General features: G+C 37.5%; 2 protein-coding genes across 3 annotated transcripts in view; one reads left to right on the top strand and one right to left on the bottom strand.

Annotated features, from left to right (window-relative positions):
* Positions 1-22,833, top strand: part of LOC120770539 (GATA zinc finger domain-containing protein 11) — a 34,042-nt gene extending 11,209 nt beyond the window's left edge. Inside the window, exons 1-4 of one of the 2 annotated variants that reach the window (XM_040098095.1) lie at positions 7,807-8,091; positions 19,665-19,796; positions 21,080-21,343; positions 21,563-22,833. In XM_040098095.1, the coding sequence (XP_039954029.1) occupies positions 8,065-8,091; positions 19,665-19,796; positions 21,080-21,343; positions 21,563-21,889 (750 nt within the window). In that variant the 5' untranslated portion in view covers positions 7,807-8,064 and the 3' untranslated portion in view covers positions 21,890-22,833. Of the gene's footprint in view, positions 1-7,806; positions 8,092-19,664; positions 19,797-21,079; positions 21,344-21,562 lie in introns of those variants that run through there. The other variant, XM_040098094.1, reaches the window with a different exon arrangement.
* LOC120770541 overlaps positions 13,448-25,441 on the bottom strand; it is a 28,836-nt gene continuing 16,842 nt past the window's right edge. The window contains exon 2 of the mRNA XM_040098097.1: positions 13,448-13,494. Coding sequence (XP_039954031.1) covers positions 13,459-13,494 — 36 coding nt within the window. The 3' untranslated portion in view covers positions 13,448-13,458. The remainder of the gene's footprint in view (positions 13,495-25,441) is intronic.

Genomic DNA, 25,441 nt, shown 5'->3' with positions numbered 1-25,441 from the left:
ACATACATACAAACAGCATAGAATGCGTCCCTCGTGTATGGACGACAAAATGGATAACCTAATCAATACATAATGCAGACACAATGTGTTAATTTACTATACATTGGAAAATTATAAAGAGATCTGGTGTTTTACAATATATGTATATTGATACTCACACCTTTTGTGCAAAAATGGATATGATTGTAGGGATCTCTGAATGAATTCAAATTCATGATGCAAGCAACTTGCTTGTGGGGTCATTTGCCAAAGTCATCCCTCTTTAAAAAAGTGTAGTATTAATATATACTGTCATCAAACAAAAGTCGTCGCACTTGCGACTTGTCTCTTACGTCACTCTTGACAGCTATAACTTCGAAGTCTTTAATAATTTCATTTAATTTGGAACCAGCATTATCACCAACAACAATGTCGGCCTCGAAATCCACGCAGAATAACTCTTGCCGACAGGTGCTACTTCGGACTGAGTAGGCAATTGAGAAGTAAAGTCCTCTCTCGACGAACAAAAACCGAACTCTATAAGTCACTCATTATTCCCGTCCTGCTATGTGGTGCAGAGGTGTGGACGATAGCTCCATCTGATGAGTAGGCGTTATGAGTTTTCGAGAGAAAGGTTCTGCGGAAGATTTGGACCTGGCTTCACGTGGAATCTTCAATTGGCGAATAAACCCCTCACCATCTTGCTTAAACAAAAGTTTAACAATAACAATGTCTTCGATTTCCGACCCCTTGAGATCGCTACTTTTTAAAACTAATTTCCCAACCAAAAATCAGGGATGGTCATCAATGCGCTAAGCGTTAAAGAGTAGCAAATCAAATAAACTATGACATCTGTTCAGAGACAATAGCAGGTCTTCCGAAGCCAGCTTGCGCTAACATGTTTGGTTATTAAATGTTTTTTACCGCGTCAGATAATATTTTTAGTATCTTCAAAACTATCAACGGAATACGTTTGTAAAGTTCTCTTTTTTTAAATATGTACGTTATTTCGGGTCTATAATTTTTTCGGGTCTAAAATTTTGAGCCATTCGCAATAGAAAAACTGTTTCAAAATCTGTAAACATCGGCATGGATTTATTGAAAACGTAGTTATAAGTACCAAGTACCTGCAATATACTGCTAGGAAACTGAACTCTATTCTTGCACTCGCATGCATTATATGGTAGTTGGGGTAGTATTGATCCGATTTTATCAATTTTTGGTCATACCACATTCTATTAACATGCCATATGCCAACACGTGTTTCCTGGGTTTCATTAAGGTCCTCACATACCATCAAAAATCACTTGGAGTACTGTTAATTATTCGAAAGGATATTTGAAAATCCCTATATCATGTACATATATTAGTAGGCAAAGTCAAGTTTTCGACCATTTTTTTCATTTTTGGCTCAAAGATAGACTGATGTAAGTAAACACCCTCTCTAATTTTCATTGAGATAACTTAAATGTTGGCCGATATATGCGGTATAAAGTCAACCGGAATGTCGATTATGATTATATTTGGCTTATGGGGTCTAAGGCAAGTATTGACCCGATTCAACCCCTTTTTGACAAAACGAAATACCATTATCAGAAAAGGATCACCCCAGAATTTCAATTATATATCTCACACATTGACCGCTATTTGCGGTAAAAAGTCAACTACATGTTCTTGGGCCCAAATATTCGGCACATAATCGCTTAAACAGTTGGACAAATTTTGGTCGTAATGTGGTATACTTTAAAGGCATTCACGCAAAGTTGTATCTCGTTATTTTAATTACTAGGTACTTTATTTCTGTACTGGAAAGTGAGAGAATCAGATGGAATATAAAATTGTGTTATATGGGAAGTAGGCGTGGTTTTACCCCGATTTCCGATTTCGGATGGGGAGTGGGCGTATTTATTTTGCGATTTCATCCATTTTTACAGCATCGATAGTGATTCTTAAGGGATTTGTCCTGAGCGCGCTTGGTTATTGTAGCTTGAGTGGTTTGGAAAATTACATATCTTCTGATTCATTAAACCATTACAGGGCGGCGCCACGCCCATTTTTTTAACTTTTAGCCTACAGATACGATGCCCTGTGTTAAATTGCAGCTTTTTATCTTAAATTGGTGCTCAGTTATGGCCCTTTCAGGTTTTCGCTTAATGGCAGTTTGTGGGCATGGCAGTGGTCCGATTTTTGCCAAGGAAACGTGTACCGCATCTTCCACTAATCATTTATATATATGTACATATATAAAACTATATATACTTTGATTAGTTTTAGGTGATGCAGACAACCGTTAGGTAAACAAAGCAATTAAGCTCTGTAGCAACATGTTGCAAGAGTATAAAAATACTGCTTAAGTCAGTCAATTGAAATTGTTTAGCGTATAAATCGAGGCTCTAGTTTAAATACATGTACATACATATATACTTGTATTTACCTACGTATATATATATGGATGCTTGTTTTATTTATATAATATAAATATACACATGCGAGCCGCAGATAGAGCTATAAAGCGAACAATTATTTGTTTTTCGTTATTAGTTTTTGTTGCTAGCGATTTTTTCTTCTGTTCGCTAAGTTTTGTAGCTGCTTATTATGACTTAGCGGATTTGCTGCTATGCTAGCTGTGTGTATGTGTGCGTATGTTTGGTTAGGTGTGGCGTTTCGTGTTTCTGGTTCAAGTTTAGGGTCAATAACACTCGATAGTACGCAACTAGCGGCTATTAAATGCATACAAACATACATTTGCAATTGACTGACGCCGCAAACCGCAACAATAATCCCCACTTGTCTATAATTTTATAAAATACATAGTTATTAAATTATCAAAGATATTGAAATCTATTGCTCAATTAGACACTTTTAACTGCTAATCACTTTCTATTACTAATTAATGCTTTGCTAATTTGGTTCCTCCTATTAAGCTATAATAATATTCTTATACACTCAACTGGGTGGATTAAGTTTGCCACGAAGCTTGTAACACCCAGAAAGGGTGGAAAAAATGTTATTTAAAAATATTTTTTTTTTTACCCACCCTAATATTCTTCACCAGTACATACATATATAATTTTATAGTTTTGGACATTTTTCTTCATAACTTCTGATTGTACATTTTTCCTTGGAGCGAATTGTCACAACTAAAACTGCACATAAGTCAAGTTGAAAAGGGTAGAAGCTTATGACACCGCTCTTTGCCTTCCCTTGTTTGTATTTGTGTTTATGTCTAGACGACAATGACAGCTTTAATATCGTAGCAACAATAAACGACTTAATGATATATCCAAAATTAAAAGCTGCAATTAAATTGCATAATGCTAATAAAGCAGCGAGAAGTTGGCGCAACTTGTGAAGTCGCATTTTACGCCATTGCCCCGCTGCCCTTTGGCCGGCGCCAGCTGTCAATGTGATACCTAAGCATATGCTGGCTCACTAAATCTTCAGCATGGCCGACTGAACATCTAACTAATAGCGAGGAAAAAGGAAGTCACTTCAAATGCATTCAAGTGAAAACGAGTGGCTGAAGCTATCGAAAGATGTCTTGAGGGAACTTAAATGCCAGCCAGGATCGTCATTTGTTACAGGCAACGCCAATAGAAATAAGCTATGCCCTGATATAAGGAATAATTAGAGGTAATAAACAAAATTCAGAAAACTTCATTGATTAACCCCACCTTGTTCATTGGCTTTGTGAGTGAGTCGGTCTGAATCTACTATTAAAGGGTTAGAGATTCTTAGGCCTGCTTCCAATTTTTTATGACCGAAAAACGATCCACGGTTCGCTATGACTGCCGAGGGTAATTTTTTAGATATAATCTTCTAAGCATCCATCGAGAACTGGTATCGAAAGCGGGTTCTGCGTCACAATTGCTATCCCTAAAGCACCGCATTGGTCAATATATCGCAACCCTTCAGTTGAGGCTGTAGGCTCGAATAGTATGCATTTTCAAAATAAATTTTCTCGAATTTCCCTCACCGCCTTTTTGGTTCATTGGGTTGTTAGGTGCCTGTGAATGTCGCCTGTAACTGAAATAGGAAAACACCGTAACGATAAATGAAATTAAATATTCTATAAATGTGCTCAAGCGAAATGAAACCCAAAAACTTCTGACATGTGAAATATTTCGATAAAATCTTGACCCACTTTTTTCAAGAACAAGGCTAACGCATTCGAAAGGAATAATTCTCGCAAAGGAAACGAAATACACAAAGTCACTGCATAAAAATCAACAGTGTGTACAATAATTAAGTGGACCATGAGAAAATAAATTGCAGCACTCCGAGTACAATGCGTATAAGTATGTCACGGTATATATACCTTCAAATTGCTGTTTATATTGTGCAGTTCAGTGAACTTGCGATGACCACCCGCCAGAGTGTGAAACTGTATTGCAAGCATGTAAATATGAGACTGTGAACCTATATATTCATAAATATATAGTATATGTATGTAGGTATGTACGTATGTATGTAGGCATGTAACCTCTACTATCAAGCTGTGCACTCAGTGGGTGAAAAAGTGAAGCATTTACAAAACACTGGAAAAAGGTAAAGTGTAAAATCAATATAATAAATAGCCGGCAGTTCATGGATGAAGTGTGAGGTGTAAAAATTAAAAGCCAGAAGGTCCTCGAATTGCGTTCAATTTGTATTTATTTTTATTGTTTGCGTTTTTTGTGTTTTTTGCTTCACCAAAACCGCACAGCCGCCGCTTACTTAATCAACAGGCCGATTAACGATCGATATTATTGTACGACCACAAACATATAGTATATCAATCACACCCTTCAGGAAATGAAAAAATAATGAGAAACGGTCTAGCAAATTGTTCCAGAACTTGAATTGCACCTATAGGTCCGCCTATAAAAAATCACAAAACTAAGTTTAGAGTGTGGCTGTTAAGTGAAAATCTGCTAGATGACGCCGTGCCAAAATGATCTGCATTTATTAGGCAATTTAGTTCACATTTGTATCACGTAAATATTGATAGACGTAACACAAGCTAGAATTGACCAACCTTTGATGTGAATAAAAGCAGAAACCTGAAATAATACGCAAAAATATCGAACACCAAATCGAAGTACTTTGTAAAACTGTATTTTCCTGCAGGGCATCCTTCCATTGATTTAAAAAATATCAGAGTGTAGTAGATGCGTGTCCTCCTTTGTTTTTTTCATGCAGATTTTTGCATTTTAATTTTTTGCTCTCTTGAATTTACACCTGCAAATTAAGGCAAACAAAGTTAAAAAGTTAAAGGTTCAGCAAGGAAGAAGCATAAAAACACTCATTACTTAAACACACGCCTCAATCAAGCTTCGCTTTAAATATTTTCCTCAACATTTACTTTTGCTTTGATTTTATTTTGCTTGACTTTACCCTGGTTGAAATACAGTCAAGAGCAGTGTCAGCCACGACACACCGGAACCGCCTTGAACTCAAAAATCGAATTGCCGCACGACGATACGCAACTCATGAGCATGAAGATAACGAAACTGTGATTCACTTCTTCAACTGCATTCACAGCTACGATATAAATATACAAATACCTGATTGTATCACCGAAAGTAAGCCGAAAGGAGATGCGAATAAATAAGCTTAGCAAAACACTATGCAAAGTATAACAGTAGCAGCATAAATTTATCATAACAAGCGGACACGAGAGCGGCACACGCAGCCTTGACAGCCTTTGGCCGAGCTTCCTCAGTATTATATAATCGTTTCTGGCAGAAGCTGTAGAGTTGTAGCTGCACCTTTTTTACTACGGACTAGATAGCGTCAGGAACCCCGATGTCCAATTATACATGCACTATCTTCTTATCAATGAAAATGCTTTTTTCTCCAAAAGTTTTGTACAGAGCTGGCAGGCACTAAGTACTTTAGAGCCCGACATTTATGGCAAAAATTATTTTTTTTATAAATTGGAAAACTGCTTCGCAGGAATATCATAATTCTTCACGCTAAAGACTAACCAAAAAAACGCTTACCTCAGCAAGCGCCACCTACGGCAGACACTTTCGGTTGCATTTGAGGAGCATAATGTGGTTGCAATAGGAAAACAGTAAAGCAAAGCTTGATAAGTTTTCGGATGTATCAAAAAGTTGGCAGCTGCCCAGAGTAACAAGCAAAAAATAGGCAAACTTTCTAAAGATTTTTCGCTATTCAGGAAAATTCTCCGCAGCTTTTTCGCCCGCTGACAGCTAAAAGTTTTGTTTGACACTTTTCTTAGACTTCTTCATGCGGGTTATCATTATGAGTTTGTTGCGAAACTTTTCATTTATTGCAAGTGCGAGAAAATCTGTGCAATAATATGAAAATCTTCAAAAATTTCCCGGAAAACTTCACAATATCGGTTTTCCATTTTCGATACACATTCAAATGTCTTCTTCACCACGAAGGCGAGCGAAAGTACAAAGCACTGAAGTATTTAATGGGTCACTGCAATAAAAAGAGTTGAAAGGCTTTCTTCGCCCACCGCAACAATCCACACTTACACACAAAAACCTTTGTGCTGGCGAACAACACAAATTTCTCTTTACGATGAACTGGCAGAGCAGGCATACATATTTGTAGAGGCAGATGTACAGTTGCAGTGACGAATAGTATGATAAGTTGAAATTGGAGAAAGCTTCACTATAAAAAGTGCATAGTGAATAAGACGTTGCAGGTGAGAGAAACACAGTTTTTTCTCAATCGCGATTCATTGAAAGTACCTTCTGGTACTTGAGTGACTTCGAACAGACAAAACAAGCTTCTTTTGTAGGTCAACTGGTGAAAGCTTTGAACTTTTATTAAACAGCATAAATTGGATTGAATTTGACGAGTACGTCACATAGTCTCGGGCACTTAGGTAAACTTCTGTCAATTGGTATGCCACAATAAATACTATAACGGTTATTTTGCCGGTTAGTGTGCCGTTCTTGTTGTCCTTTGAGGCTCGCTATGGAATTGCGGCTGACGTTCACTTTATTGTTTCTTTTGAAACAAAGACCTTCAAGATGGTCCAAAATCTTATTAGGCGCTGCCATTCACTACAAATAGTGGCCCTGTTGCGCATGCGTATCTGCGCGGCAAGCAATTGTTATTAGTATGCAAATGCACAATCGTCTACACACTCACTCACCACACAGGCGCAACGTGCATGTGCCGCAAAATCATGCCCAAAATCGCCAATTCATTTGACCATAACAAATCATTTGTAAACGGAAGCGAAGCGAATTCAAAACAAAAACCAAAAATCCGCAAATCAGCTGCAATTATGCCAACGGCAACAACTACAACAGCAATAACAGCCGGCTAAAGCGCAGCGAAATCTCGGACGGACGCATTAAACTAGCCGTAAATAGACGAAATTGGAAATGAGCGATTAAAGTGCTTGGCCAGAGCAACGCGACTGATCGGCGATTGTGAACTCGAAAGCGCTCACGCACACACAAGCGCACAGCATACGTAGGCATGTTGCAATACATGCAAGCTTGGAGAGGCGAGTGTGTGTGTGGGCGCGCAAAAGTGTTGCATCGCGCCGATGAGAGTCACTCAATTTGAGCGCTGCTTCCGCAACAACAACGCACAGCTCAATTTGAGTGGTGATCGCGCTTTTCTTTGCTGCGCTCATTTCGACTCTCCGCTTCGCTTTGGCGTCTTCATATTTGCAGCATTTCGGTGGCTTTTTGTTTTTGGGCATTTTTTCGCGTTTTCTTTTCTTTCATTTGCTTTCCAGCGTTTCATCAACGCTGTCGGCTTGTTGGCGTTATTGTTGTTTGCATAAATTGAAAGTGCACGCGCTGCAAATGGTTTAGTTCAGTTTGATTTCGCAAAGCCATTCGACGCTTCGCCGGCTCCGAACCGAACCTGAGCCCAAGTTACCTTAAGTGGCGTCGAATTGAAATTCGAGTTCGAGTGCTCTGGTGTGTGTTTTTTTCAAGTGGACGAATGATTCGGTACCGCAATCAGATTCTATAAATATTTATCGCGTTATTACCGGCTTTTGAGTGCGTCAGCTCGGCAATCGAGTTTAAATTCAATTTAATTCCGTGTTTTTTGTATGTGTGCACGTGCAAAGTTTCACGAAACAAGAAATCTTCCAGAATGGCTGCGTCACATATAACCAATGAAGTAAGTGGTTTATGAGGGAGGTTTGACCAAAAACGACTTTGAACCGAAAGTGAAAATTCCGTATAGTGAACAATTCAAATCAAGCGGCTTCCCGTCTTACCAAAAAAGTGTTTGTGAAATGCTTTAGTTTGCATAAGGAATGCCAGAAATATAACGCTTTAATCTCAATCCGGGACACGCGCCTGAATGTAATACCTTATGTGGCTTGATTGGTTCAAGAACCGGCAACAAAATGAAATTTCGACGACAACATCTTTTCCTATTCCATTTTTGTACCTTCCATTTATGGCTCGCCACTTTTTCAGTGCAGCAAACCAGTAATGGATGTAACCAAAGTTGGAGTCTGGTAATATGCAAAACTAACCATTGGTGTTCTTAATTAAGGCTTGAGTGTTTTATGCAAATTAGAAAAGTCTTTTTGTTGCTTTTAGTGAGTCAGGTTACCTTTAAAACCCGTATAATAGTTAGGATAACAATGACTTTAAAAGTTCCTAGAAGGAGAGATATCCCGAATCGTCGCAAAGACTTATTAACTCTTTCTCTCAGCCCAGATTAAAAACAAAGACTTTGAAAAGTGTCAAGTGAAAGTCAATAAATCTAATCAAGAGCAGTAGGTCAATGTAAATATTGGAAAACATATGTATCTACAAAACATTCGTTCATCGATGAAAGTACTTCCTGGCCTGTATGCTCAATCCATACTTGCGGAAGCTCGAACTAACCCTCTTGTCTTGAATAACTAAACCTTAAAATGAATATTGATGAAGTCTTCAAATAAGCAAATACGGATTTTCGCACTTCCTTAAAGAAGACGTGAATAGTTTTAACCTCAACCAAGGGTACATACTTGAGACACCACATCTTTAAAGCTTTCAGATGAAAGCTCGTGCTCTGTTACTCCAGGCAACGTTTTTTATACCTTAAGATGATAGTTTTGAAATTTATTTTATATCTTGAACATAACTTTAAATCTTCGAAATAAATTTGCCTCGGTAAAGATACATAACTCAACTTGACAAAATCTGTTTAACTTTGTGCTGTTTCTCATCTACTTTAAACTCAGAAGTTGAACTAGACACAACTAGATCACAAGACGTCAAACTAATCTTTAACTTACGGGGTTTACTCGGGTAAAAAACTGCCTTTCTTCAAGAATTTTTTTATATAAAAAATGTTTTTTATTGTTACAAACATACACTATTAATAAAGAAATTCTGAAATTTTTGGAAAAAATATTTTAATCTCGGGCATTGCGACACAATTTCCGGTAGCCCGTCGGAAAAAAGATGCGCCCCCGTTCGCAGGATCAACTGAAGTGAAAAATACGTGTTTTTCTTGAAACCTTAACTTAGAACTTCGACGAAGGAAAAAAAACTTAAAATAGGATTTTTGGCAAGCATTTTTACAAAAAATTTAAAATTTAAGTCAAAATTTCCCGACATTTTTTTGAAATAGTTGTAATCGTCCACGACTTTAAGAATTGTATCTCAAAGACCTGTGTAAAATTTCATGTAGATCGGTTGAGTAGTTCTCGAGAAATCTTGCCAACCGACTTCAAAAACACATTTTCGAGAAAAACGCGTTTGAAGCCGGCGCACTTAGCCTAGCTAGCCTCAAGCGCACAAGTTCTTAAAGCTGTATTACTCGGATAAACTTGAAAATTTAGGACAATATTCTAGAGGTGTTGTAGAATTTAATAAGACAACAAAAAAATGTTTGAAACTCATAAAGCCGTGTAACCCTTTATATTAGGAATATGTCTGCCTTAGTTCGATTTAATCTTAATATAGACTAAAGCAATGACAAGAGCAATGACAAGATACTGACAATTGGGATACTATAAGTTCACAATGGATATTATTGGTAAAAGTTGTTAATGAAACTTGATTACGAGTAATAAGTTCCCCAAAAAAAAATATATGGAGTTTCATTGTTGCCAATAGCTAAAGTCCCCTAGCTTCCAATATACCATAGGAAATAATACCCATCCATCTTTATAAAGGTTATCTCGTACTAAAGTCTTACAATAAGTTATAGAAAAATTACGAGAAAAATATTTATAGAGAAACTACCCTGCCAGTCACGACTACCACTACTACAAATACTTTGAAAGAATTGATGCGAAAACATACACACCGTACAACTCATATGGCCCTTTCGTTAAAAAGGGAAGAACATGCACATGGACACAAAGTTTCGGTTTAAAATGTCAATTGGGCCTTAAGAAAGCCAAAGAAACTTGTAAAAAAAAATATCTGGCAGCGCTGTTGGGTAACTAATCGGTGACTTAACCGATAACTGTTTTAAAGGGTAATTTATCATTCCATGGCTCTTCCTTTCAATAAACTGCAAAAATTTAAACCTCTTCTTAGGAAGACCCTTTAAAGTAAAATATGAGATTGAAGAACAGAAAACATATTTTTTAATTACAATAAGCGAAATTTTACAAAAGAGTTGTTAATTACTAAGCTGACCATATTTATACCCTGAACAGGGTATATTAAGTTTGCTACGAAGTTTGTAACACCCAGAAGGAAGCGTCGGAAACCCTTTAAAGTATATACATATGTAAATGATCAGCATGTTGAGCTGAGTCGATTTAGCCATGTCCGTCCGTCTGTCTGTCCGTCTATATATATACGAACTAGTATCTCAGTTTTTAAGATATCGTTTTGAAATTTTGCAAACGTCATTTTCTCTTCAAGAAGCTGCTCATTTGTCGGAACTGCCGATATCGGACCACTATAACATATAGCTGCCATACAAACTGAACGATCGGAATCAAGGGGTTGTATGGAAAGCTTTCGCATTTAAGGTGGTATCTTCACGAAATTTGACATGGATTACTGCTTAAGGTAAAAATATAATCTCCGAAAAAATTCTTCAGGTCGGACTATGACATATAGCTTCCATACAAAGTGAACACATAGTTACTAAAAGAAATGCACCTGTGAAGGGTATTTTAGCTTAGGTGCAGCCGAAGTTAACGTTTATTTGTTCTATTTACAAAAGCCTATGATTGCTAATTCGCGTCGAAATAATTTGTACCGTTAAGCTATAAGCCGACAGTTTCCGCTGCTTTGGTCATGCTCATTTCCGATCTAGACGAGCAAGCTGATAAGCTTATCGTGTCGTATTTACAGTTATCTAGCGTGGAAGTAAAGCCACAATAACAAAGATTGTTGATCGATAGCGCTAATCACGCTTCGCGGGCTCGACAGCCACAGCCAATTTATGTAATACACTTATAAACGCATGCAAATATTTATATAATCACGGAAATGTCTTCGATGGAAGTAAACAAGTGACGAGCCGACGACCGCAATGAAAGCGACAGTGAGCCATGCGAAAGCTGTGCGGCCAAAGAAGGCGAATATGAAACCAAAACAAAAGCGAATCGCACGCGACAATGATTTTTGGACGCTTCAGCGTGAACGAGTGCCAAAATAATGAAATAAATACATACACACAAGCACACACTATGTAATGAGCCATGTGTGTGCATATGTATTTATTTATATATATATAAATAGGTGTATATGTGGCGCCGTCGAGAAATGTGTGTACAAAAAAACTCAAATTGCAAAAATCATTTCGTTTCACTTGAGCAAAAAACCGCAACAACAACGACAACGAATGCATTCACGCACTTTCATTTTCAATTTCTACATGTTGCTGTTGTTGGTTTCTCAATATTTTGGCTTGTTTCCTAGCGTTTACTGCTATTGCATGTACAACACATCGCTGACATTCATTTGTTGTTCATTAGTGTTGGGCGTTGTTTTTGTTGTTTTTGCAATTTATTTTTAGTTTCCTGCGCTCTTTCAAGTTTTTTCTATAATTTTTTTCGTTGTATTGGACTTTATAAAAACCGTTAATTTTACAAACGAATGGCTGCACACCAACAATGCCAGCAACAGGAACAACAACTGCAACAACTTGCGAATCGCATATCACTTTGTTATTGACTTGTCACTTTTATTATTGCTTGCTCATTCATCAATTGAGAGTTTCACTAAACTCACGCGCGTGTGTGTGTGTATAGTATGTGTGTAAATCAATGTATTGGGTGCAGGCATGCATGATGATGGTACCGTTATTCGTAAGGTCAATTAACTTTCATTAGCTCGAAATCTCAACTGACACTTTTTCATTTTTTCTGAAATTGATTTTAAATAATATATATACATATACATACGTACGTGTGTACACATGGTATATACGTACATACATATGGACGTATGGACGTATATAAAGCACATAAATACCCTATATGTATGTAAATAGTACCTAATGCAGTAAGTGCGAATACCCGTATTAGCTTTGAGCAATAAAATAACGGTAGTTTTTGCTCCCAAAGACCCCTGTGTCCGCACTTTTTTCTAATTTGAGGGATTTTATCCCAATATCAGCTAGAATCAAAGTTATATTCATAAAATCTAAAATTTAAATCGATTTAGCTCGACAATTATTGGTAGTATTGCTCCTTTTCGGTATTTTAAAGTTTCGAAGCAGGAACATTGAACCTTACAAAAAGTTTGGTTAGGTTAGGTCGTATGGTTGGTCCTTTCGATGGATCGCACTTGGACAGCTGTGAACGTCACCCGTTTGTTAGCCAAAAACTTATAAAAATAGATCAGCAAATTCTTTTTCGACGCAGCCTTATGAATCCACAAATTTATTGAGGCGGTTTATATCAATCCCAGCCATTTAGCTTGGTTAGCCGACTGTGACTAGGCAGTCAAACAAGCCTAATACGGAAAAAAGCTTGATGTTGCAGCTAATAAGGCCCCTTGACTAGTTTTGAGCGCACAATCAGCGAGTTCAAAGCCAGTATAGCTGCTGTGTTATCGGAGTGAAGTCACACCTCTCCGAAGTGAGCCACATTTCTAAAGGATTACTCTACTGCTACCATAATGGCTGCCAGCCTTCGCTTGAAATGCGCTACAGTGGTCTGAGTTGATGGAGAGCTACCGACAGAAGAAGAAAGTGGATCACTTCCAAAGGATTTATTGCAAAATAAGATGTTTGTCCCCTTGCCACCAAGTGTATTCATCATTTTTAATTTTTTTTAGCTTTTACTTTTTAGTCCTTAATTTTTGTAGATCTCCCTAAACTGTTTCTTTTCTGACCAAAAATATGCACTAACTGTCGTCCCCTTACACCCAAATATCTAAATTCTTCTGATTTATGAAAATAAATTACGGATTAATTCTGAAATATTCTCACTAGAAATGAGTGCAACTTTGACATCTTTACTCCCTTTAGGAACCAAAAATTTTACATGAAATGAAATTTAAAGCACATACTTAATTTCCAACTCAGCTAGCTTTTTTTATTGACAATGACCTACTCCGTCATGGTTATTTATAGCACAAAATCAATAGAATCCTGTGAGTACATCTAAAAAGAGAAAATATTTACGTTTTACTCACTTGTTCAGCTGACATTTGTTAACATTTGCTCGACATAAAAATATAAACAACGAAAGGCTCATGAATTTATGGCAAAACTTTTTCACTTCAACTTCCGTACATTTGTTGTTTTTTTCACTTTTTTGCATCGGCAATTGAGTCGCTACAAAACGGACGTACGCAAATAAGTTTGTGACAACTTGAAAAATAAATTTTATTGTCCGTCAGTCAGTCAGTGGAGTGGGTTTGTTTACAGCAAAGTAATATGAAAACTTTTCGATTTGACAAGTGTGTCATAAAGTAAATAAAATTCGTCACTTAGAATTAGGTACAGATCAGTTAAAACCAAGAAAAAAACAGAAAAACCAACAGCAAAGCGATAAAAGGAAGGAATCGCTCATTTAATTTTACATAAATTATTTTTATGCTGTCAAATTGTTTCGTCAAGCAATGAGTACATTTGCACACGCACACATACATATGCATACTATTTGATTTCGAACTGACAACAAAAATTGGGGGTTGGCTGTCGGAAATTTTGGAATAGCTTAACACCTTTAAGGGGTTCCTCGGGTAAAAACAGCAATTCTAATATAAAAAATTAAATATTTATTAACATTTTTTATTTTTACAAACATACATTATTAACAAAAAAATTCTGAAATTTTTGAAAAAAAATAGTTTAAACTCGGTCATCGCGACACCTCTCGGAAAACAGATTAGGTAAAACCTTAACATAGAACTTGGATGAAGGAAAACAACTGAAAATTGGATTTTTGGCAGATTGTATCTTTACAAAAAATTTTTAAATTCAATAAAAATTTCTCTACATTGTTTTTAAAATAGTTGTAATCGAAAAAAATCCTTCGTCCAAGTCTTTCAGAATTGTATCTCAGAGACCTGTGTAAAATTTCATGAAGATCGATTTAGTAGTTATCGAGAAATCTTGCCAACCGACTACAAAAACACAGTTGCGAGAAAAACACGTTTGAAGCCGGCGCACTTAGCCCAGCTAACCACGAGCGCACAAGTTCTCAAGGCTCCCGAAACTATTACTCGGATCAACTTGAAAATTTGGGGCAACATTTTTGAGGTGTTGTAGAATTTAGTAAGACAATAAAAATTTGATTTTTTGAAACTCGTAAACGCCAAATGAGATATATCAACATGCAAGTCAGAAAAAAATTTTGGAATTTTTCTGCAGAGACTTTTTATTTAATTAATAAATAAAGAATATACACTTGAAAAGTTTTGGATTCACATAATCCCGTAAGTGATCTCCCGGATGACCTCCAAAAGAAGGTGTCTGACGATGAGGAAAGGTTTTATTGCCTTAAGAAGAATTGCCGCCTGCCTAAAATATATCATTCAAACAAATTTATGACAAAACCGAGTTATTATAAGAATGCTATTAAGCGAGGAAGTTGTGGTAAAATAAGTGGAATGATACAATTAAGCAACTGAAATGAAATAAAGAAAAACGGTTTCGACATTAGCTTTTCATTTACTTTTCACTAAATTTGAAAATTACAACATACCCAAGAAAGTTAGATTTCCGTGGTGGCTTCATAGTACATTCACCAATAAAAAATACAAATTAAAGAGAAGTTATCTTTATACAGAAAAAAATAAAAGAAACAAGTCTTACTTAAAAACAAGTTAAGTTCATCACTCAAAAAAATTACTTATCATTCGTTAGATATAGTAAAGTGCTCACATTTTTTACTCATTGAAACAGCTAAGAAAGTGTAATGAGTAACTCACACTGAAGGAAAATTTGTTTGCAGTTGTATGTATGTATATCAAAATTCACATAATTACTAACAGAAAGACTTTAAACATGCTTTCAAATAATGTATGACTCACAATTTACACTCATACTATCCAACTCATACGCTTGAACTAACCTCATTCAAAGGAGTGGAGTTCGGAAAATGTTTTTTCTTACCTCACAACTAATTCCATATGACACTCAACAGTAGATGACTGATTCGCCATAAATACTTGTATATAACTAAACGTGAGCAGCTGCACCCTTGCCTTGCTGCCAAGGCATTTAAAAACTTAAATTTTTATCTCTAAAATAGCACTAATATTTCTTTTATGTTTTATAATTACTACTTGCATATAAAAAACATGCTGCTTGTAATAAAAATACTTGCAAAGGCAAATAAAGCACAAAAACTGCTATTTACTATTTGCCCAGCGTCTCTAAGTGCCGTACCAGCGTTGCACACGTGACCCGACATCCATCACTGACAGCGTTGACAAGAGGTTAACACAGTGCTGACATTCAATTTAAATACATACAGAGCCAAGACTAAAATTCTTCATTCTACAAACACACATACTCACTCATATTCACTCATATAGTAGACTCAGACGCCCCATGCCGCTAAACAGCAAGCGCTTAGTGCAACAGTTGTCTGATTCTAGCCATGAACTTCTTTGCGAAAACCTCGAACACGAGCTGCAAATCAAACCGAGCGTGGAATTGTTTGAGTTCTTCAAATTAATTCCCAACTCGGCGTCAATGTGTGTGAATTTTCTTAGTTTCATACATTTATGAGCATGAAACATTTTTATGCGATATTTAGCTAAGCCACTTAAGCTTGTATACCCTTAACATTCTGTGACAAGGTTGCCTTTGACTCTTTGCCAGCAACAAATCTAGGTGTGGAGCAAAATAAATGATTTTTACGCGCTTGTCTACGTCCATTAAGACTCTCCACGTTGCTGTGAAAGATGAGTACATTTGATCCAGCTGTGCGTGCGGGCATTCTTTGCCCGCGGAGTTTGTCTGCAAAATGATAATCATTACTCACTGCACTGTGGCGACGAACATCATTTTTTTGGTTAAATTTCAAAAGATTTTTTCCGCTAGAGGCTATACTAACTTGGGTTTGTGCTCGTGCGCTGAAGCTTTATGTTATGAGAAGGCATAGTTTTAAAGATCACTATGGTCTATCACCATGATCTTGAATCAAAACAATGGGCTAAAGAGTGGTGTTAACCTGGTTGTTCGTTTATGGCATCAGTTTTTTAGGATGCGCTAGGAATTTTGTTTGTGGATTACTTGCAAACTGGTAAAACAACTAATTCTGAATATTATTGTAACCTTTTGGACCAGTTGAAAGAAAAAATTCCTGAAAAAACACCCGGTTTGCAGAAGAAAAAACCCTTTTTCATCAGGACAATGCACCGTCTCATAAGAGCATTTTGACAATGGCTAAAATCCATGAATTAAAGTACGAATTGTTGGAGCATCCACCGTATTCACAAGATTTGGCCTTCTCCGACTTCCTTTTGTTTCCAGAACAGAAAATGTATGCGTGGCAAGCGTTTTTCATCAAATGAAGAGATCATAATGGCTATTGAAGCGTATTTGTACACCTTCCGGATCCTCACTTCAGGGATGGTATCCACAGATTGGAGGATCGTTGCAGCAAGTGTATTAATGTTCAAGGAGATTATACTTAATAGTAAAGTGTATTTTGAATCATAAAATTGTGTTTTTCTTATCAAACGACAAAACTTAATGAACAACCTGGTATTTAGAATTGGTGTAAATTAAGGATTGGTGTAGTGAAACAGTTGCATCAGTTGTCATAAGCAAGCGCGATGAATCGAAAACTTTGTATAGATCTTTTAAAACCTCACTAAAATTTTCAGAAGACATGGCTTCTGTAACTCCCAGGTTTCGAACAGTATACTTGAAAATAGTTGTGTGAAAACTGAACCGAACACCTTTGCCGTTATTCTCGGTTTCTTACGTGTTTTTCTGACGTGACCATCTTTTGAATATTCTACAACAACAAACTGTGCCACTAATAAAGTGTCTGATGAAATCAATGATTTCGATTGAGGATATCAAAAAATAAAAAAATTTAAAACATTCGAAAAAATATAGAAAATTCGTGTTTGCCGAAATAAAAAATTAATTCGAAAAATTTTCAGTCAATTAAGTAAGCGCCTGCTCCACAGTGTTAGCTGCAAATGCGACTTGTTATTGTAGTTATGTTTGGCCATGAAAACGAACACACAGTAGCGCGACAATTAAAAGCGAATTGCGCTGTTATCTTTCCTTGTAGAAGTCCATAAAAGCACGAGACGAGACGGCAACAGACGGCCAACTGTTATTTGTCAGCTTGACAGTCATGGCCGAGGTGTTGCACCAATTCGCAGCCACCACATGGTCAGACGACTTTGTACGACGGCTTTGTTGTTGCAAGTTGTGCGGCATAGAAATAGAAACTATTTACGCTGACCAAGCGGCCGCGAAAAGCGAATTCCCAGGCTTGAAGCGAGGCTGCTCGAACGTTGTGCGGCGAAAATTTGGCGAAAACGCTAGATTGATTATAATGCGCGCAAAAATCTACAAGCGATCAATAAAAGGTGTTTATTTGATTGAAAAAATGCTCAGCAACCGAAAACCGGTTTTGACTGCGCCAACTGCACTTGCTGGTTCTTCAATTTTTTCGTTAATAATTTAGAGTTTTATGCATATTTTTTTGTTTGGTGCCTTTGTGTGTATGTGTTCAATTGCAACGCTGCGCGCGATCGTGTTGGCCTTGTGCTAATCCACATTTAAGAACACGACCCCAGCGCGAATGCAGCAACGAACAATAGACAGCGGCGGCCTACCGCGCAGCCGCAAAGCAGAACACCTTCAACAACAACAACAACAACAGTGCACAGTAGCCGCATATGATATGCGTTGTTTGGCGGCGGCAACGAAAGCGCAGCACTCGATCAGCGGCAAACAGCTGTAAGTGGTGCTTGTACGCCCTCAGCGTCCGCCGCGCATGCGCATTCGTCGCGTTTGTGTCTTAAGTCTTTTGTTTCGCGACTCTAATTATGGCGTTTTTTTTGTGCTGATCGCCAAAGCACGACCACCGACCACAATTACTGCGCTGCAGTACTAACGATTGTTGTTGTTTCATAATTTTTTGTTATTACTTTTATTGAATTCGTTGTGCAAAATATTTAAAAAGCAATTGACTCAATGACACTCAAGCATTCTATTCTAGACAAACAGCATTGGATTAGCAAAAATTAATAAAAAAAAAGTATGAAAACAAGAATTCGAATTTTGAAGAAAAAAACGAGAAACCAAACCCACAAAGACCCACTAAAATTACCAACAACAACAACGATGAAGCATCACTTTGAAGGTAACAGCAGGCCGATCGCTGCATTGTGCTCGTTTGGCGCGTTTCAAATATCAATTTAGCAATTTTATTTACACAAATCGGCAACGGGGCGTTCGAATGCTTCAGAACGTTTTTAGTCATCGTTGGGTGAAGTTCGAAATCGAGTTGAAATAACGAGCGGCAATAAGTCGCTGAGAGCGCTGATTGAACTTGGCACACCGGTCCATGCCACAAGGCGGCGCGCGAAATATACACGGCGATTGTGCAACTCGTTAACGTGCCGCGAGCGAGCTCAAAGCGTTCTCGTTGCGTTTAGCTCGGCCTCCTTGGCATTCACATTCAATTTAAGGCATAAATTATATGTTTCTGTGTTTGTGCGCGGACTGTGGAATTTCAAGTGTGAAAATATATTTTAAAGATCCTGGAGCAACTTTTATAAAAATGAGTATTAATAATGATGTGCGTGTCTCTTAAGTACATTCTCGAATATACCATATCAGAGATTTTTATCTCATCCATTCAAAAAGTTTCAGTCGCAAATATTGGATAGTCGAAAAAGTTTTTTCGTATTTCTAAACAAGCTTCAACTTATTTTTTTTATTTATACTAATAAATAAATAATTGACAAAATACGAAAAGACTTTTTCTACTACCAATATTTTCGTAAATGTTTCGTTGCTAAATGTTCATAATAGCGAAGGTCATACTTGGCAACCCTAAATGTATGCTAATTAAAAAATTATTATGCATATCCAATTTAAGGAGTTCAAACCAGCTCCTTCACTTATATTTCCGTACTCCATTTCCAATAAAAAATTGCTTGGAATGTTTGCTAAATGTATTAAGAAAAAAATTTCGAAACCGTAGCTTAATACTTAAGCATAATTAGTAAGCCTACTAGCAGTTTCCGAACAAGTTGTATATACCTATCTCCCTCCAAATATTCCAACCTCTTCTAAAATTACCAAATTTGTAATGCCTCAATTTTGTGCTCTTGTACTTGCAGATCATCATCACAGCAATGGATCGTTTCGTGTGGTTCGTTCTGCTCGTCGTCATGTCGCACTTGGTGACCGAGTTCACACGCGTCACCGGCTATGCGCGCGGCAACCGCCACGATGTGGTTCTGCTCAATGATGTAAGTGCCCACTTGAGTTGAGTGCAATCGTAAGCGTTTTAAGCAATTGCCTTTATTTCATTTTGTTTCTAAGTAATTGCAAAGAGGTGGGTGAAGTCGTAAAAGGTTTTTTAAGCCCGCAGTAAATATATTTTCCTGTCGGATTTTCAATTATTGCCCGTCAAAGTTGATTGCTAATTAATTTAGCAATATATTTTGGGGAGACAGCAACATTAAAAGGGTGGGAACCGTTATTTTAGCTTTGAACACTGTGTTTTTGAAAACAGTAGTAAATTGCAAATTGCTTCCCATTGAACATTTCACTCTTTTTTATTAATTTTATGACAAACTCTGTTTAATACCGGTGAATTCACATACCGCAATAAATAATTTAGAGCCAGCAACAGCGAAGTGAAGTAGTTAAATGGAATTTTTATTCGTAATAAATATAAATATTCGGTTGTCGAAAAAGTCTTTTCGCATTTTGTCAATAGATGTCGTTGCAGTCCTATATATCCAGTGCTACCGATCACATTGTGTCATACCATATAGTGTTGGAAAGGTGAGATTTTAAGTTTCACGTAGCCGAAAATTAATTAAATTCGGCGAAGTTGAAAAAAAGTTACAGCTGGTCAAAAATAAGTGAAAATAATGAAGAAATTCGATTTATTTCGAAATTCTTATATGAAAAAGGGAAGAATGCAACGCAAGCCACCACTGAAATTTGTGAAGTTTACGGAGACGGTGCTATATCAGTTCGTGGAGCACAACAATGGTTCGCTCGCTTTCGTTCGGGAAATTTCGATGTGAAAGATGCACCTCGCTCTGGTCGACCCCTCGATGAAAAAGTCGATGAAATTATGGAAAAGATTGACCAGGACCGCCACTTAAGCGGACTACAATTTGTTTCGGTCAATGCAGAACTCCCTTATTGGAGTAAAGTTGGCTTCAAAAGAAGCCTGTGAAAATTACTTGTCGCATTTTTTCGCCAAGAAACCAGAAAAGTTTTACGCTGACAGAATAAAGTCTCAAGCCAAAAAATGGCAAAAAATTGTCTACCAAATTGGTACATATTTGGTTCATTAAAGTTCATTATAAATATGAAAAAAAAAAAAGTTGAAGTTTGATTAGAAATACGAAAAGACTTTTTCGACTACCCAATATTTTGCGAATTGACACTTTAAACTAAACCTCAATTGGCATTGAGCCACAATAATTACAATAAAAATTATTACCGTTAAGCGCAAATTATGCTTTCGTCATTTAATAATTTCATTTTCTTTTCCTATGCGCTCTCTTTACAGACTTCCCTTCGGCCGATGCCAGTGGCGAACATGATTTTTTACCCCGGCGAGGAGTACGGTCTCTACGACCAGCAGCTGTCGCAATACAATAACATTTATCCAAATGGCAACTACAACAACAGATACGGCAACAATAACAACTACAACAACAATCCCAACAATCAACCAAACTCAGCGGTTATGTCGGGACCATCAGCCAATGCGGAGCCCACCGCATTAGGCTTTCCCTTCAGCTTTCGCCCGCTAATTGACAGCATCTTCGAGGTAAGTCTCCACTAAGCCCCACCGACTGGAGCGGAAATTCAATAAACTGCCACCAGTTCCCAATTAAATATAACGTGCACACAATATTTCGGTAAATTTGCTGCGAAATGATAGGCATAAAGTAGTTGAAAAAACAACAATAACAACGAGCATAGTACACGAGTCACACTGCCACCGCAAATTACTTAACAGATTTCGTTATTGTTCTTTTCTTTTCAGATTCCGATATCCACTCTGCGTGCTGTCAACAATCTGGTGGGGCGTTTAACCGGCAGCTATCAACACCAGGTGCCATCAATGACCGCAGGCGTGCTCAAGTCCGCGAATGACAACGCGAACCCGGACGCGCTGCAGGCTCTGCGCTCGCTGCCAGCCGGCGGTGGCGTTGAACGCCCAAGGACGGCGAAAACGGCACCAACAGTCTTCGGCTCTGCCGCGGCGCCACAATCACAGGCAGACAGCAGTGGCAATGATAACAGCAACAATAAGGGAAGCAATCTTACCATACGGCAGCGAAGGTCGTTGCTGCGTGAGGTGAACGCGTAAATCGGTGCGCTCTCGGCTGCGCACAGCCACTTGCCCAAGCGAAGAAGAAATGGGGGGAAGAAGCACAATGACTGCCGCCATGTAACGGAGACAGTAAGAACGCACGTCAATTTCACGCCTGCCGATAAGCACGTTCTTCCAAGCAGCACACGTGCTCCTCCCTCTCCCATCCACGCACTTGAGCGACACTTCGGCTTAACTAGTTCATTTGCACTTCCTTCCGTCCGCCGCCGACTCCGCGTCTCCATCACATTCATTCATTCACTTCAATGTTCGCTCACTTGTTTGCTCGTGCTTTTGTCTCCGTGGAAGTTCGGTGTTACGTCAAGTGTTTGTTTGTTCTGTAGCTGCTCTTTGCGGCGGTTCGTTCGCGGCTCCTTCTCAATTCGGTGTGCACACATTTGCATAAACTTGTTCTAAAGTTTGCAATTAGTTGGCAGTTTTTACTTCGCACGTTGTTGCTGTTATCTGTAGCGTCTTTAAAAGTAGGAAATTAAGCCAAGTGTAACGGTGCCCCCACCGCTGGCTCATCAGCCGTTAATTTTTCCTTCTTTCGCATTTATTTTTCAAATTGCTGTACATTCACTCGGCTCAATTGCACTTTCACTTTCTATTAGCCATTTCTTTTTTAGCAGCCTTTCGCACATTTCTTTTAATTGTTGTATTTGTCATTCGAGTTAATTGTTAAGCGCAGAGGCGCTCAAGCGTTGACTATATCCTTGTCTGCGCTTTTTAAAGCAATTCTCAGTGTTTACTTTTACGTTTATTTCTCCCAAGTCGAAGTGCTCTTTGGCAATCTCTTGTTCTAATTGTTGATGTGATATTACTTTAGTGACACTTTAAGATAAACAATGTTAATACTAGTTGTAAGTTATAATTTTTAATGTCGAAATAAAATATTATGTAAATTTCTGTACGAAAATAAAATAAATATACTAAATGAATATAGAAAGCATTTGTTTTGGTAGAGCGAAGACACAGTGGTATTAAAATATACCAGCTGTTTGCGTTTAAAGATTAGAAATTGGAAGCAGTACTCGCCAACGATTGTGGCAATCTTTGGTAGTCACTGAAAGAGTTTTAGTCGGATCTATTCAAAAGCAAGAAATTGAAGCCAAGAGATGTTGTAAGACGAGTTTGAATGTCTGAAATCCAGCTTAAACGCCACAAAATGAAGTCGGATTGTTCCTGGTGATGAAAAATTTGATAATTGTTAACAAAAATTCATATGTGGGACCCGGTCAATAGGCGAAATCAACGACGCTAAAGTCATGGCTCTTTATATGGTAGTGTCTGTTTGAAAGTAAGAGTTTGATTACAGTACTGCAGCGTTTGACGACAAATCTTTGACGTCTGACCCGTATTCTATTCAGAAGTACATTTAATTTTTTCTCAAAAATGAAACCAATAGTTTTGCCTTCATTTTTATATGCCACGTGATCGCGTGATTCCTCCCTCTCGTGGCTTGTCATCTAAGTTTCCGGTTTCTCTATAATGGTCAGAACACTATTTACTCCGCCGTTGCGATGCCATTTCCGGTGACCCCTCCGAAAAAAGATGCGTCCGCATTTGCGGGATAACTGCTTACAGAATCATCTAAAGATAAGTGTTTCAAATCTGATCTTAAAACTTGGACGAAGGAAAAAACTGAAAATTTCAGTCATTTTTATTTTTAAATAGTTATAATCGAAAAAATCCTTCGTCCAAGTCTTTAAGAATTGTATATCAAAGGCCTATGTAAAAATTCATATCGTAGTTATAGAGAAATTTTGCCAACCGACTTCAAAACACACAGTTTCGAGAAAAACGCGTTTAAAGGCGGCGCACTTAGCCCAGCTAGCCTCGAGCGCACAAGTTCTCAAGGCTGTATCTCCGAAATTATTACTCGGATCAACTTGAAAATTTAGGACAATATTCCAGAGGTCTTGTAGAATTTGATAAGGCAATAAAAAAAATCAATTTTTAGAAACCCGTAAACCCATGTAACTCCTTATAGAATACCCTTCACAGCTGCATTTTTTATAGCATTAAAAATCTTTATTATTATTTTAATCTTTAAAATTGTATGGCAGCTATAAGCTATAGTTGTCCGATCGGAACAATTTCTTCGGAGCTTATTGCGATGTCTTGGATAATAATCACTGCGAAATTTCTCGAAATTACCTCGACAAGTGGAAAAGTTTTCGTTCATTTGATAAGGAAACTGTTTGTTAAAGATGACAAATGAGCAGATTCCTTGAGAGAAACGAACGTGTGAAAAATTTCATCGTTCCAAGCTTATTTTATTATTATAATATTTCAGTGTATAAAAAGTAGAAGTATACCCTTTTTAGATTCGATAACAAATAGAAAAGACATAAATTAATAATTCGAGTAAAGCCATAAACTCGTGCATATGAAATATTATAATAATAAATATTGGTTTTCCAGCATTAAGCACTCTTCGACAGCTTGAATTCAACAAAAACTACGTAAAAATGCTCGACTTAAAACTATTTCGAAATATAGTCGCTGAAACAACAATATTTTATGGTGCGTTTATAAATTTTGACGTCACTAGTAAAGAATTTGTACGAAATTTAGATCCTTTTGACAGTTGACAGAAAATAGATTCAATCAATCTCATGTCCCCACACTTCAAAAAGTTCAACGTGACATAACCATAGATAAGTACAAATCCGTAAACTCGACGTTGTGTCGTAAGATAATTGTACTTTGACAAATATTCAGTATGATCCTTCGCTTAAAACCACATAGAAATTGTGTGCAGTTACGCAAGTTTTAATGATCCTTAACCACTGCTCTTACAGACAAAAAACAGTCGGTCGGCGCTACTGTTTGCAGCGTATTTAACAACATCATTTTACTGAATGATATTTATGCATCATTCGAGAAATTGTGATCTTCAGTAATGGACTTCTGAAGCGCCTGTAACTATGCAATGAAATATAACGACAACAACAACCGGAAAGTGGCAACTCAAGCGACTATTTCACAGAATCATAAGTCGCTTAAAAGCATATTTTCAGGCTGCAGCTAATTATTTGCAATCACTTTCTTAGAAGAACGCTTTGATGCGCGCAAATATCACAGACACGGCAGATTTAATAAAACGTTTCGACCTGTTCATAGGAATATATAAGGAGATGTGCATATAGACATGTTTGTCTTCATCCCATCTTTAACAGAATACATAAGCTTAATGCGTTGATTAAAAACCATTTCAAGCTTGCTGAAGCGTATTCACACTTGCACATTGAAAGGTAGAATGAAAATGTGTTCACTGGCTGTCTTCCTAGCTACACGCTTAGCCGGAAAGTAAACGACCTCTGATCATGGCAGCTAAAAACAACAAATCGAATTAACTTCACTGAACTTCCTTCGCGTCTATTTCGCTAAAAGCGAAAAACAGCAACAGTAACAACAAGAACAGCCACGCTTATCAGTGCAACGTATGACGTGCAGTTGTCGGAAATTAATTAAAAATTATTAATAAAAGCGCGTAGATTTGATTAGAGAGCTGGTTCTACGCAGCTCAACTGCCAAGTGCAG

Source organism: Bactrocera tryoni, chromosome 3 (genome assembly GCF_016617805.1).
Source record: "Bactrocera tryoni isolate S06 chromosome 3, CSIRO_BtryS06_freeze2, whole genome shotgun sequence".
NCBI classification, from domain to species: Eukaryota; Metazoa; Arthropoda; class Insecta; order Diptera; family Tephritidae; genus Bactrocera; species Bactrocera tryoni.
This window is presented reverse-complemented; position numbering and strand designations above follow the sequence as displayed.